Genomic DNA, 15,278 nt, shown 5'->3' with positions numbered 1-15,278 from the left:
GTGAGATTATCATGCAGGCAAAAGACAATCAGAATAAACATTGATACTGTCAAACATTTTGGTACGAATCCTGGATCTTGTCATTGTAAATTGTAACTCCCTGCTTTTAAAAGTTTGGGTTGCTGGCTACAGGAGCACAATACAATCTCATAGGCATTGCCCCTGATGACGTAGTCCTTTCATATTTACCTTGAAGAAGGAAGTAAACTTTGTATTGCCGTGATAAATAGAAGAACAATAAATGCACAGACCAAGTTTGACTTGAATACTTCATCCCTCATTTGAGAATACTGCAATTAAAAAGAGAGAGAATGAATTACTTTGCAGCAGAATTGAGCTTTTAGAGGAGTTAGAAGTGCTTGGGGTTAGGTAAAACAGTAAGGAAAAACACAGCAATTAAAACTTAAAAGAGACAGAGAAACAAACAGGGATTCACATCCTATCAACCCTTCACAGAATATTATGTCTATCTCTCCACCAACCTTTCAGTGAGAACCCAGAGGCAAACACAATTTTGTTCAAAGTGAAGGGTTTGGGAGGGAAGTTTTGCGTGAGCTTGCAAGTTCTTCACCACGCTTTGAATTCATGTCATTTCTTTAAAGAGCGGAAGAGCTTACGGTTAGCAAAGTTCATCCACATGGCTCTCTTCATGAACTCATGTATCTTAAGGATTTTGTTTAAATTAGAGGTCTGAGGAACTATTTGACCAGGAATCCTTTTGCCTCTTTCATTTTTTTTTTTAGTAATAGCTATCAAAAATGAATTCACAGGATCTTAAAATAGAAAATAGCCTAAGACATACCAACTTAGTGTAGCCCTTTCATTTCACAGAAGAGAAACCAAGACTGATAGACCAATATGCTCAGCCCTTCTGTCAGCCCTGAGGAATGGTAGTGATTTCATTCTGATTACTTGGTGGACTTAGTAATTTCCTTGTCCAACCTGAAAGCTTCTGGAAGGTCAACAACGAATGTGAATTTGCCTTATTCCTGCTTCATCTCCTGAGCCATCTTGGAGTCATTAAGCTGAGGATTAATCTACTTCTTTCAGAAGGAAGGAAGGGTTTTTAAAACAGTAAATGACCTTAGAATGAGCTCCATCCAAACCTTTCATTTTACCTTAATGCCAGAGACCTCTAGTAACTTGATGTAGATCATAAAGGGTACAGATGATTTGTCAGATGAAGGGGTGGAGTACGTGGGGAGGCAACAACTGGCTTTGGAAATTTCCAATCCTGGATTTGATTTTCACTAAATATATAGGATGCTGGTCCAGTCTCACATTTTAGGCTATATGTTCACAATACTGGACAAGGTTTCAGTGAGGTCCAAGAAATAGAAAAAATAGTCACATTTGTTGACACAGTGATTGGAATCAATATTTACATATTCTTTATTTTGTTGCTGAATTTTGTGGGATCTCATTTGAGACTGCGGTTTACTGCTTGGCACCACGGCTCAGGTCTGCGGAGTCCTCTTGGAGCCAATGGATTTCAGGGGCAAATGAAATGCAGTGCTGCTCAGATACTTCATACTCACTGCCTTTTCGGGATGTATTTTCTACTCCCTGATATTGAGGCTCACAATATGGTTGCAATCTGGAGGAGAATGAGGAATATACCCTGAAGAATGACTACAGGCCATCCCTACTTCGATAAAGCCACAGAAAATTTATGTTATTAAGTTAGCAATAGTGCTGCATAAGGACACTACACAATCACAGAGAACCACAAATGTCCAACAGAACATAGTCGCATAGCAGTACGTTCAAAGAAGTATATGCCTAAGGGCCCGGCGTGATGATTCAATTGGCTAATCCTCCCCTTGCAAGTGCTGGTAGTCCATATAGGTGCTCGTTTAAGTCCCAGATATTTCACTTCTCATCTAGCTCCCTGCTTGCAGCCTAGGAAAGCAGTAGAGGACAGCCCAAAGTCTTGGGACTCTGCACCGATGTGGGAGAACCAGAAAAAATCTCTTGGGTGCTGGTCTTGGCTTCAAATGGTCTCAGTTTCGGCTGTTGTGGCCATTTGGGGGTGTGAACCAGAGGGTGGAAGATCTTTCCCTCTGTCTCTCTGTAAAACTGCCTTTTCAATAAAAGTAAATAAATATTGAAAAAAAATAGTAATACATGCCTGAATGCCTTCTAACAATCAATAGAACAAAATTTAATTATTCTTTTCTGGCTGACTCATCAACTTCAATCTGGCTAGGTTATTTGAATTTGGTGATGTAAATGAAAAAAACATATTAGCCAATGGCAACAATTTTTAGTTGTATTTCATTCTCATTTTCATTGTTGGCACCATATGTCACTGCCACTGCCATCCTCACATCCTCTTAGAACTGCAGGAGAGTGTCACCTCCCAGCTCCGGGACACTTTCCCTAATATCCCTGCTGTCTTCTCAAGTGTTCATTGATCATTTTCCTCTGTTTTGTCTGCAGGAGTGAGATCCTCCTCTGTAGGCCTGGCCAGAGCATCCTAGGGTGCTAAATACTCGTGGCTGCTCCCAGTGCCCGAGTCAGAGATGTCACTTCTTTGCACAGGCCCTTTCCATCCCTAGCCGGTCCTCATCCTGAAAAGCCTTCCTTTCCATAGACCCTAAAGCTCTATGGCCCCTGCAGATACTCATCCTCTGGAACTCCTTTCCTGAGCATTTCTTGCTGATGGTTTAAAACAAATATAATTCTCATTTCACCAGATTTAAATTGCATATGGGCTTATGTTTTTCCTTTGCTCCAGATGCCAAGCTAGGTGTAGAGAACGGCAGCTTTGCCTCCAGGTCTGCTAATCTTTCACTACAAACGACACTAAATTTTGAAATCTCACCTCTTTTTCTAGTGTCAAAATGGCTGTGAATACAAGCCATCACTTTGCAATACACAAGCATCTTATTATTTCTGTTTGATGCCAATCAAATACAAAGTACAAGGCTTCAGAAGGAAGTGTCTTGTTACCTTGAGCATGTAAGGAGAACAGTCCATGAAAAGAACATTCCTAACTGACTCAGGTTGAGAGATTACTGAGATCGAGTGATTCGTTTAACTTCCTCTTGGGTTTTGAAAGTCTGAAAACTCTGGTTGAGAGTTATATCCATTCAGTTGCGTGCGTCCTCCCGTCTGGCAAAGGTATACCCTGCTTGTCTTGTGTTTGTTCTGGCCTCACTCAGCATGGTTTAAGCTATTGCTAGTGAACTGGGGTTTGAATCTCAGTTTCAACACTTACTAACTATGCAATTTTGGATAGATTTAGTAAACTTTCTGCATCTCAGGCTGCTTACCTAGACAATGGTTACAATAACTATTTCATAAAGGTTGCCAAGAGGATGAAACTAGCTAATATAAAATATATGCCAAGTGCTTTTAGTAATATCTTGCACATAATAACCCTACAAGAGTTTCTGACTACTATTCCATTAATTACGCTTTATTTTATTTTTAAGCCTTCACCTTTATGAAGCCTAAACATTAAGTGTTGTATCCTGGAACGTTATTCTCTATTCTTCGTAGATGTTATTAGAATTGTGCTTATGAAGCATAGAGAATCTGTTCTCTTTATATTGATAAAAAGTAAATAAATTCAGGCATAAATAAAACAAAGCCTTAAAAAGGGGAAATATTTTTTCCTTGAATTTATGAAATATCTTGAAAATGTTGATGACTGGAAAGCTGCTTTATAAACAGCTTTTGCAAAGGGATTACGGCCTCCGCTGTAGCCATTGGACTTGGAAAAAAAAACCCGTTCTCATCTGTCCCCTTGTATCACTGGGTAAAACCACCCTGCCCAAATTTTTCATCCTTCCTGATTGGTGTACCACCACCTGCCACTGCGAGGCCCCTGCAGTGTGACTATGCCTGTATTTGTCGCCTCCAAACTCAAAGTAGTAGATGCTGGTGACAATGGTCAATGAAGTGTGGAACTGTTCCAAGGGCTGATCTCTGTAACCTTTGGTTTAAATATCATAATTCTGTCATTCTATACTGTGCCATTGCGGGTGACATTGGTGTTTCTGCCTAAAAACGTGGGCTCTGTGAGAATGGAGCTAGTTAATTGGTCAAATAAAAGATACAAGTGAAATAACCCTTGAAATCACATAACTTCCTAGAGGATGGCAAAAATCACAGTGATTTTACAAAGTAACACGAAAAATAGAAAGGAGTCCCACTGGTCTGCTGTTGGAACAAGTGGTGGATTTCTGCTCCAAGTCTCTTTGCGACATGACCTTCGTATCTGAGGCAGGGAGCTAAATACTCATACTGTCTTTAGATTAAGGAAAATGTCTTATATAGGAAAACATAAAAGAACATGCACGACCATTTGGTTCAAGTTCCATGTTCCCAATTTGTTCATTAAATGAAAGAAATGATTCAAAAGCTTCTAAACGCCTCTAGGATAAAAACCTACTTTCATTTTCATTGTCTAATCCCAGACTCTATCATGTTAACTTACAAGCAATTTTATCCCTGTGTCTGGTTTTCTTGATTATGTTTATTCTAATCATTGCAACATTGAATAGAAGTTAACAGGAACAGAAATAAAACGTTTGGAAGTTTATGGTGAATTTCTCCTAAAATCTTTGAAAGTTTCCCTTTAACTCCTGTTTTCTTCATAAAGGACAGGGAAAAGTGAGAAATTCTAAAATTGGTAAGAGCCAGTTGTAGTCCACTGAGGGATTATTGAAATATCCCTGTGTGTGTGGCAAATCCTTGTTTTTAAGGGGCTTCTGGTGAGGTTAAAAAAAGATAACACTAAAACAAATGTTTTGAAAATACTTAGCATAGAACTTGGTTTATGGCAAGCATTGTGATAGCTGTTTTCATGTTAAAATGAGCAAAATCTGATAGCTGATTTGATGTGAATCCTGAAGTGCATCTTCACTTTGGTCTTTTCAGGGTCAAGCTGGTTTTGTCTGCCTTCTCCATCCATCCATTCCCATTGACTCCAGACTGCTTGAACTCACCTGCTTTCTAGTGAATACACAGCTCAGACTTTCAAGGACAACAATCCTCATCTTTTTGCCCTAAGAGAAGTGGTGGTTCATGTGCCTGTCCACTCGTTGACCTGACTCTCATAGGTGCATGGAGAGCTAGCATAATTTGGCTTTGTTTTAGTCCTTTTTTTTTTAAAATCAAATTTGGGATGCTTCAAAGAGCATGTGCTAGCTTGGATGTACTGTTCAGGCACATGTGTACATGTTTGTATGTGTGGAGTGAAAACAGGATGAAAGAAATGTTTATATTCTCAGTTTTGCCAACTTTTTTTTGCCTCCAAGGTATTTGCCTCATGCATTGCTTCATTACCTTATGCAAAGCATTCATCTGACCACATTTTGAATGCATTCCAAAATGCACAGAAGGGAGTCCTGAAAATGTGGTAGAATCCTTCACTTTGCTAGTGATAGTCCGGGTGGATGAATTAGTGAATAGTGAATTAGGCTTGAATTCCAGCTCTGTTGGTGTTCTACATATGTGAGTCTTGGAAAGCTAAGCTTCTCACACTCTGAGTTTCTCTCATCTGCGAAATAGTGAAATGAATACTTAGAGGTAATAGTGAGTTCAAAGGAGATCATAATATTCATGATAGGGGCTGTATGGCATTGCATAATTAACAAATACCAACTTCCTCATGACATCTCTGTGTCAACCTCTGAGACACTCAATAAGGACTCAATAAAAATACATGGAAAATCCAATGAAAAGATTAGTTTATGGTGGTATATATGATGGGTCTGGAAACAATTCAAAGAAGACAAACCTGATTAAAAAACTATGCACATATATCAAATTTTTGAAAATTGTCTTTAAAAATGTATTTATTTGAGGCAGAAAGAGAAAGAGAATGAGATTCAGAAAGAGTAGCCTCGTGCTAGCTTACTCCCCAAATGTTTGTACCAGGCTAAAGCTGGAAACCAGGGACTGGATCCAGACCTCTCTTGTGGGTGGCAGGGACTCAGCCACGGAATTATTGCTGTTACCTCCCAGAGCTTCAGTGGTAGAAAGCTGCACCAGGAATCTGAAGAAAGGTATCAGTTCCAGCTGCTCCACAATGGGATACGGCATGTTCGCCCAATCAAAATGTCTGCCCTTAACTTGTCTTTTTAATTCCACTTTCTATAAACTTTGCAGTCCCCTAATAACTGTGTTTTATCTGAGTAACAAACTTGTGAGGTAGCCATGATTATGTCTATTTTTAGGATTGGAAGTTTAATGATTAGCCCAAAGTCAAGTTGAAGAGTAAATCACAGGGCATGGAGGACATAGATATTTTTCTTCCTGTAGCACTCAGTATCTGACACCTGGTGAAGTGACACAAATCAAGAACAAATCATGTATAGTGAATGTTCTGAAGAGTGTCAGCTGGACTGCCTAAGACTCACGAGAAGTGTGGGAAGAAGGACAACTTTGGCAGGACCCTAAATGAAACCTCCATGTGAATGATACATACAGGCTTCAAACATGATCAAGCACTAAATGTCCTTAAAGACAAAAACCGCCTTTCGCATCTTATTTGGGAGATGGCATTAATAGAGCATTTGAATACTCAAATCATTGGAACAAAAGAGAAGCAAGTGCTGTTCATATATTTGAACACACCCTGAGGTCCAAGGTGATCACAGCTTGTGCACCGATGGTGCAGATATTGCTTGAGAACACTCTTCCAAATTGGCTGTCAGCTTGTTCTTTGTTAGATTCATGAAGTTTGGGATTCTAATCTCGTTAAGATTGACCTAACCAGCTCTAGGAGAAGTGTAAGATTTACTTTAAGTGAACAATTAGCCTCATCAAGATTTGCATTAGCAAAGAGTTAAATCAGAAGGACCAGAGGAAAGAAAGTCTAGTGCATTTACCCAAACTTTTAGTACATGAATATTGTGTCATGAAAGATGATCTCACCTCAGTGAGATCAAGGGTGCCATTTTGTGTGATGAGTCAGCAGAGACAGGAATTCAGTCAAGTCTTTGTTGATTCTTCTTTCTTTTCAATAAACATTTTCAAGTTAAATGATGGCTTTGCTTGTACATGGCAATGTTCATTTGAGTGATAGAAGTATATTAATTTGTTAGTATGTATGATGCTCAGCAAACTGATCAATTATCCCTCATGCCCATTTCTGCTTCCAAACAGATTTGAACAAAGGTCTGTTTGATCTCAGAGCCTGTGCTCATGGGACCATCGTGAGGCTTGTAGGGACATGTCCTTTAGATTGTAAAAGGCCATATTGATCTTGATTCTGTGATGTGAACCGATCTCTGATCATGTGAGGCAGGTGATCAGCTCAAGTAAGCTCATCCAAGTACAGAGAAACATGACTGACAAATCACAATGGGAGTATTGCAAAGGAGTATTTTTCAAAAATGCCTGCCATCCTGGAAAATCAGAATCTTGGGGGTGGGGCATAGTGATGATCAGGTACTTGAGTTTAAAACAAGATCCCCAGGTGATTTTCAAACTTGAAAACTATTAATAAAGGACAAAAATGGCTCTATGTCATAAATTTGTCACAAGGATAAATGGTGACTTCTGTCTCAAGAAAATTTTCAGAATTAAGTAGAAGCAATGAAAGAAGGAAGGGAATTTAATCTTTACTGAAGTCATTTGATTTTAACACCTAATTCACTGAAATATCTCCATACAAAACATAAGTATCTAATACATTTTGAAGTATCTATCAAACCGGCTGCATCTTTTGGTGGTGACATTTTTTGGAACCGTATGTTTAATGAGCTCATTCCAGATGAATCTTCCAATAAGGCAGCTAAAGTTCGGAACTGACTTCTCTGGCCTGGCAATATGTATAAGTAATTGTAATTAATGTTCTTTGTCATCCTATGCTTCACTCAGGGTCTCGTCTCAGAAAAGAAATGAGAACTAGAGGCTGAGAAACACTGCCTTCTCATAATTGCTGAAAAATGGGAAAGTTTAAAAAAAAGATCATAAAGTCCTCATTGTATAAAGAAGCTCACAACTATAGTAATATAAATAAGCAAATCACACATGACCTTAAACCTCTTCCAGAACAGAAAAGCACATGTACAGACATACTGTTTGCTTCCTATCAAAGTGAGAATTTTAAAACCATGAAAGCATCACCTGAAGATAGTTTCAGAAAGCATATCAAATATTTTAAAATGTGCATTATCTTGATCTGTTTTTAGCATTTTACCCTCAGGAGGATAAATGAGCCTTCATGGATAATTTAACTATGACAATGATTGTTGCACAAGAGTTGGTGGTTTGTAATAGCAAAGAGCTAAAAAAAAATCCTAAATTAATTAAGATGTGCAATGGAGTAGTGTGCAATTTCTAGGATTATTTTGTAATTGAGCAATTTACAATATGGGAAAAACTCAAAAAAGGGTAACAACTATATATAATACAACACTATTTCAAAATATGATTCATTTTTATTAAAAAATGCATAGATAAGTATATAGAGACTCTCTCACGTAAAAACAGCAAGACAGATGCCAAATTGCTCACAGGCAGGGCTTTCCAGGGAGTGAAAGATTGAAATCATGTAATTCTACTGATGCTGTCTGTCATAAACTTTCTTTGGTGGAAATGCAGTCTTCTTTAAATAGAAAATAATCCATATAGTTGACACTATTTAAAATGTGGCTTTCTCTATCATAGCTGTAATTTTTGCTTGCTTATGAGGTCTGTAGATTTCCTTGGGGAATAGCCCAACTAAAGATGGCAAGAAATTATTTTGTAAGATTTGGTGAGGGCTGGATTCCATGATTGGATTATGTCTCCTTCCTATACCTAGAGATTTGCTGGCTAAGGGTCCCAAGATGTCTGCACTGAGTGACTCTTAAGAATAAAGGAAATACTGCTAACAAAGACATTATGGAAACACAGGTGAGCCAAGATGGCCCCATGCAAAACAGGTGAGCACTGATGGCTGTAGGGGATTCCAAACAGATTTGGTTGCTGACAGAGATGAGGCACTGTCCAACCCTTCATTCCATAGAAATCAAAGACAAGAGGAAAGAAAAGGTTTTACTCAAACTTGGCTAAATCACAAGAGTCCTCCTTTTGAAGCTTAACTGAAAACATTCCTGCAGAAGGTAGGATCGAAAATCACATTGCAATTTGATGGCATGAAACCAAGTGAAATTTGTAGTCTTTTTGCCTGAAATTCCAATAAAAAAGGGTCAGATCCAAACAGACCCAGGTTTTTTGAGTTAAACTTTGCAGAAAATACCCTGAGCTCAGGCTGAAAGGCAGTATCCCCCAATTATCTTCAAAACCGGAGTCTTTATTCAGTCTCATTCATGCACTAAAGAATTATGTAACACTACTGACAAAAAGCTAATTCTTCCAAGGCTTAAGAAGGAAATGTCTGAATACCCCTATACATCCCAACCGAGTTTCTTTTTAAACTTTGCAATTCACTCATAAAAGGGGAGAAGCAGGTGAGTTCTCCCATTCATTTACCTTTTTCTCGTACCAACAGAATGAAATCTCTCATTTTCTATAAAATTTGTAAGGCATGAGCATTGTTTGCTTTTCTATTTTCCCTTTAAGTCAAAGTTTTATGGGTCAAACGTCTTCCCAAACAGCAGGTTTTGGAGTCATAAATAACTGTACATATTTTAGAAATTTTAAGATGTGTATTTTAAATTTAAACACATTTTTTTTCCTTCAAATGCACACATGAATTCTAAACATAGAGTGCATTTTATTTTACACGGACTGCTAAAACCTTGAGTTGTTTCCAGGGTCCTTCGAGATTGCTTCCGCTGCTCACCAGGTGGCGAGACCCACCGAAGATTACTTCAAGTGTAACTGTCTATCCTAGGCTTAGACTCCATTCAGAGGGTAAATTCAGGAAGCAAACTTATGTAGATTTACTTTTTCTTCTTTTTCTTTTCCATTGTTACTTTTCATGATCCAGTTTTGAGATTTTTTTTTAAGGTTTATTTATTTTTATTACAAAGTCAGATATACAGAGAGGAGGAGAGACAGAGAAGATCTTCCATTCGATGATTCACTGCCCAAGTGAGCGCAACGGCCAGTGCTGTGCTGATCCAAAGCCAGGAGCCAGGAACCTCCTCCAGGTCTCCCACATGGGTGCAAGATCCCAAAGCATTGGGCCGTCTTTGACTGTTTTCCCAGACCACAAGCAGGGAGCTGGATGGAAAGTGGTGCTGCCGGGATTAGAACCGGCACCCATATGGGATCCCGGTGCGTTCAAGGCGGGGACTTTAGCCGCTAGGCCACGTTGCCAGGCCCAGTTTTGAGATTTCATTGTGGAGTTTTAATGTTTAGGGAACTCTTTCATCTAATCAATACAAGAGTAGTATTATAAGTGTGTCTGTTTCCTCACTGCTCTTGTCTATTGATTTTATTTTTCTGTTTATTTACTTCAAAGATGCAGGTACAGCTTATTGTGTGTGTGAGGGAGCTTTTTCTTTCTGAGTGCTGCATAGCAGACACAGCATCTGCAATTTACAGCATCTTATAGTCAGTGGAAGGAAGTAGCCAATTTTGAGCTCCAAGATCTCAACTTTGTATTTCAGAGGCTCAGTTTTTTTCTACTGTAAATGTAATTTTTGTATTGAAAGAGGATGTGATCAAATGATAAACTCTGATATACAGAATAATTTGCACACAAATGGTACGCACTGACTTTGGAATCTTATGGCTTTGAAAACATTGTTTTTGTTTCTGTAACTCTCAAGAAACATTTCCCATGCAGTCCCTCCTCTAAAGCCTTTCCTTGTTCCTCTTGCCTCGTTCAAAGTTCAAAAAGTAACATGTGAATATATTTTTCTCCAAGAGGCTGGAAGAGCAAGTTTTGGAATTGCTGAAGAATACTGGCTTTGGTATCATAGCAGGTTCAGGCTCTAGTGTACTTACAGCTTGTATTTGAGTAGCTTTGTAATTATTTCTCCATGTTTTATTTTATCACGTGTAAAGCAAGATTCATAATTACATCTACTTTGTACTGTTGTTGACATTTAATTATTGTAGAAAGTGTAGAAATAGCACTTGGTGTTTGGTAAAAACCAGATGTGTAACTTGTGACATATTCTCTGTTTGCAGTAGCATGGTGCCTAGACAGAATCTTAGAGCAAGGGTCAGTGGAGTACATCTCTGACAGAAGATGTGTTTCACTGACTCACCAGCAGGTGAGACCATCAGGCCCGCTGAGGTCTTGGCCACACCATCAGGTGGGTGGTACCAGCATTGCCCACCCATTTTCTAAATGATTAAGAGACCACCAATGGGGAACATCTTACCTGTAGGTTCCCACCCAATAAGGAGGGGTCAGGGAAGGCCTAAAATCCCAAGACCTTTCCTTAAACCTTTGGTGTCTCTCTCTCTCTCTCTCTCCCCCTTTCCAGAGGCACCTCACCTCTTGGCATTCTCTTGGGAAGTGCTTTTCCCTTCCCTCTCTTTCCCTGCTCTCCTGGTCCCTTCGCAAATAAGCTTTTCTGTCCATAAGAGGTTCCCGGCTTTTATTTTTGTACTAAGCTGGGGAAAGGACCCACCGGGCATTTCTGGTAACATCAGGGATGTAAAAAGTTGGCTTGGTGGTACATGGCAGGACTGTCCATTGGCAAATCTCATATCCATGTCTCTTGGATACCATCTTCTGACTTCCTAGATTTATTCCTCTTATAGCCCCAGGAGGATATAGATAAGAAGTGGATATTCACAAAACCTAGTAGAAATGAGCTACAATCTACAGGGTCTAGGTCATTAGAGAAGCACTACATCTTTCAGCAGCAATGTATAAAAGGGTTTGGTATAGCTCTGGACACAGGTTTTTACAGAAGCTAATTGCGAAGATTCTTTGCAAAGCCTCCGTGCTCATCATCCTGCTCTTATGCATTTAATTTCGACCTTAAGCCCTTAATTATATTATGAATAAGCAAGTACACCTACTGTGTCTGGGGGCTTGAGAAAGGCAAATGCTTCTTTCCCTTTTGTTTAGTTAGCACATAGACACAATACATTTCAAATTGGGAATTGCCAGTGAAGGTATTAATTTTGCAGTTTGCAATCTGTAGGTAGCTCTCACAAACTCATTGGGAATGGGGCATGTGCACAGAAGTGTGAATTTCCCGAGCCAAAGAAGCAGAATCTCCGAGGCAGCTGAGTGAAATCACACACCAAAATTGCTCACTGGAGCTTCACAGAGTATTGGATCAAACTCTTAAAATTTGCTTGCAAATCCCCTGCTGTTCCTGCCCAAGGCTCCACAGATGCCAGGCTCCTCCTGTGCTCAGTCGAGGAAGGACTGTGTACTCCCAGCTGTGAAGGGGAGCAGCCCAGTTGGTAAGGCCAGCACCCAGTTTGCCCTCTTCCCTTTGCAAGGCAGAGGTGGGGCAGGGGGAGGGGCATAGGACAAAGTCATCATCCTGTGGCGATGACTGCCAGTTTTGAACACTTCTCCAGATGAAGCCATTACCTTGGAGACTTTCACAGCATCCAGTCAAGAAGGCAGTTTCATTATGCCCTTTAAATAGAGAGGAAGTCAGGCTCAGTTGGCTTGCCCCACTTACCAAATGTGACCTTGCAAGGAAGTGGCAGAGGTGGAATTCAAACCTCACTGGATTCATAACCCCATCCTCTTTCTACTCCCCTGACATGGAGGTGAGAGGAATGCAAGGATGGACCCTCAGAGAGCAGAACACCGGGAGAACAGGGTAACAGATGTCTAGCATCTAAGGAAAACAGTGTTCAGCACTAGTGCTTATGCAAGTTACTGGGTCCCCTCACATAGGAAACTACAAGTCTTGCAACTGCTATGAATTCATCCAAAAGCAAAGCCAAGGGTGAGTTGTTAACACCACTTGGAAGTGGGAAGAATTCTGAATGCTCATTGAGTTGGAGGACTCTGATCTCTCAGTCACCTTTTCTTAAGTTGCCAAACTCTTGTTCTTTTTCTAATTAGTATCTCCTTTCTTGGTTGGTCTTCCATCTTATGAATTTCAGAGAGCCAAAAAACAGACAGTACCAAACTAAACCAAACAAACAGCAAACGAACAGACACCAAACACCACAGAGCCTGGGTTCTCTTTCTAGTCCCACACACATTTACAACAGCAATTTACTTAGAAAAAGAGCCACTCAGCTCTACCTTGTGCTCCAGGCTGGAGTCTTTAAACATCAGTGAGAATGGCTTGATATGCTCTCTTCTCAATTTATCACCACTCCGCAAGTCGATGGTATGTTCTATTCTCTTGTTAATTTCCTCAGGCCCAGACTGGACATGCAAAGCTTGTGCAAGATGGTTTGGAAGCAGATTTATTGAATTTCTTGTTAGGGCAGCCAGAGTCTAGGGGGAAAGCACATGCAAACACAATAAACCTGCTAGTCCCCTTTGGATTAAAAACAAATGAAATGTTTTTAGATCATGTTGCATTGCAAACAGTAACAGCATTTCATGCAGTAGTATTCAGTGAAACCTACAGAGGTCCATTAGTTAATATTTGATTCTCAGAAACACAGCCTGGCAAAATACCACACCAATAGGGAACATTCATTTCCTTTATGTAGGTGCACTGAATTCCCAGGGTTCAGATATTTGGAGAATTGCTGGTTTAAGAAATGTAAATCAAAGGCCTTTCTCCAACTAAGATGATTTCAGCGTTAAGAGAAAGAATGCCCCAGAATAGCACAAAAATGTGAAGACCCCACAAAATGATCATCTCCAACCCAACAGAATGCCACATTTTCATGTGGATTTTCATTGGTGGTGGAGAGGCCTGGGGTTCCAAGTCTTTTATCTTTTTAGCATTTCTAACAGAGTCAGCTAGATGTGCCAGGATGTACTCCTTCAGCTTGGCAAGGGTTGTTAAATTTTTACACTTCGCAAGTATGCCTCTCTCTCCAAGTAGACCATTATATATCTATATGCTTATAGATATATATGTGCTTGATTTTCTCCGGGCAAAAAAAAAATGCAAGCAGCTCTAGCCTTTCAGAATTTGCCAGGGTTCAATGACATGAGGTGGCATGACGCACAGCCACCAAAGTCAGCAATTGGAAATGGATACACAGATGCAGACATTGCATTGGCTCAGCGAAGGCACACCAGCTTCAGCCAAGAAATTTTACCTCCTGGTGACTTGACCACCAGTGATAAGATTCACTGGCTGAATCTAGCCAAATGCAACAGTCATTCCCAGCTCCGATTTCAGACTCCTGGCTTTTTTTTAAAAAGACATTATGATTTGAACGTGAACGAATAGGTGAGGAAAGCCCAGTCCATCACTCCAAGAGATTTCCTTGAGAGGAGGGGTGGGTGGGATTCATCTGTGGAGCCGGCAGGTGAAAACTGCCTGGTACATGCTCAGTCTCTGCTGTTCTCTGCTTGCCCCTTCTGGATACGTTTAAAACACAGCTAGCCTACAGTAAGATTATCCAGCCAGCGAACAGCAGACTGTTGGAGGAGACAGACTACCTAGGAGATGCTCCTATACTGCCCTTCATAAGTCCGTAAGCCTTTGAGAGACATGGTTAAGAACCTTTAGTTCATTTGCAGGTCAGAGTCAGATCTGTGTTAGTCTAGGGCCACAGTTATCAGGCAAGGTCTCTGAGCACCATGAAGTCATCAGCCCACTCCATACAGATTCCACATAAAGTGTTATTGGATACTTCAGATGAACCATCATTGGACATAATCAGTGTAACCTGAATTGGAGGTCTTAAATAATTCTCCTGCAGGGTCTCATCACTGGAAGGAGTTATTGAAAGCTCATCTCCAGCAGTGGGACAAAGGATGAAGCTCCTTGTACTAAAAAAGAGAAAGCAGGTTTATGCTCTGGTGCACTGGAGCAGTTAATTTCAGCTCTGGATATTAAGGAGACCACTGCAGAGAAAAATGATAGATGTTTGCAGGCAGCAGGAACGGCAGGATGAGAGGCAAGGATAAGGGATGGGGTTGAGAAATGGAAGCAGGGACCAATGTTCCAGAAAATTCCACAGTAGGATTCACACGCGGCTAAGGGGCTTGAGCCTTGCCTGGAACTAAAATGCTGTTAGAGCAGCATCTTAGAAAGCAAAGAAGCTGACCCTTTCTATTTGTTTCACCAAAGGAGATTATTTCCACAGAGACTGGGAATTGATACAATTCAAGTTTTTATTGTTATCTTTTGAATGTTATGAGGGATACGGAAAGGAGAGTCCATTATCCTTTGGCTGGGATACCTTCTGTTTAGATGCTCCTGAACAGTACTTGGGGCTGGCTTTTCAGAGAAGGACATGAAGTTTACTGAAATTCCTGCATATTCACAGATAGGCATGTCTAACACTTTTGATCA

At 40.1% G+C, this 15,278-nt stretch overlaps 1 protein-coding gene across 4 annotated transcripts in view; it reads right to left on the bottom strand.

The window, feature by feature from the left end:
* The window catches only part of ADCY8 (adenylate cyclase 8), a 216,540-nt gene that overhangs the window by 55,705 nt on the left and 145,557 nt on the right, over nt 1-15,278 (bottom strand). For 2 of the 4 annotated variants that reach the window (XM_040979449.1, XM_040979450.1), the window contains exons 8-9: nt 13,094-13,291; nt 190-290 (exon numbers count right to left, since the gene is read on the bottom strand). In XM_040979449.1, coding sequence (XP_040835383.1) covers nt 190-290; nt 13,094-13,291 — 299 coding nt within the window. The remainder of the gene's footprint in view (nt 1-189; nt 291-13,093; nt 13,292-15,278) is intronic. The other 2 variants (XM_040979452.1, XM_040979451.1) reach the window with 2 other exon arrangements.

Source organism: Ochotona curzoniae, unplaced genomic scaffold (genome assembly GCF_017591425.1).
Source record: "Ochotona curzoniae isolate NIBS_2020 unplaced genomic scaffold, NIBS_Ocur_1.0 contig_3190, whole genome shotgun sequence".
NCBI lineage: Eukaryota > Metazoa > Chordata > Mammalia > Lagomorpha > Ochotonidae > Ochotona > Ochotona curzoniae.
The sequence above is the reverse complement of the archived record's forward strand: the minus strand, read 5'-3'. Positions and strand labels throughout refer to the sequence as shown.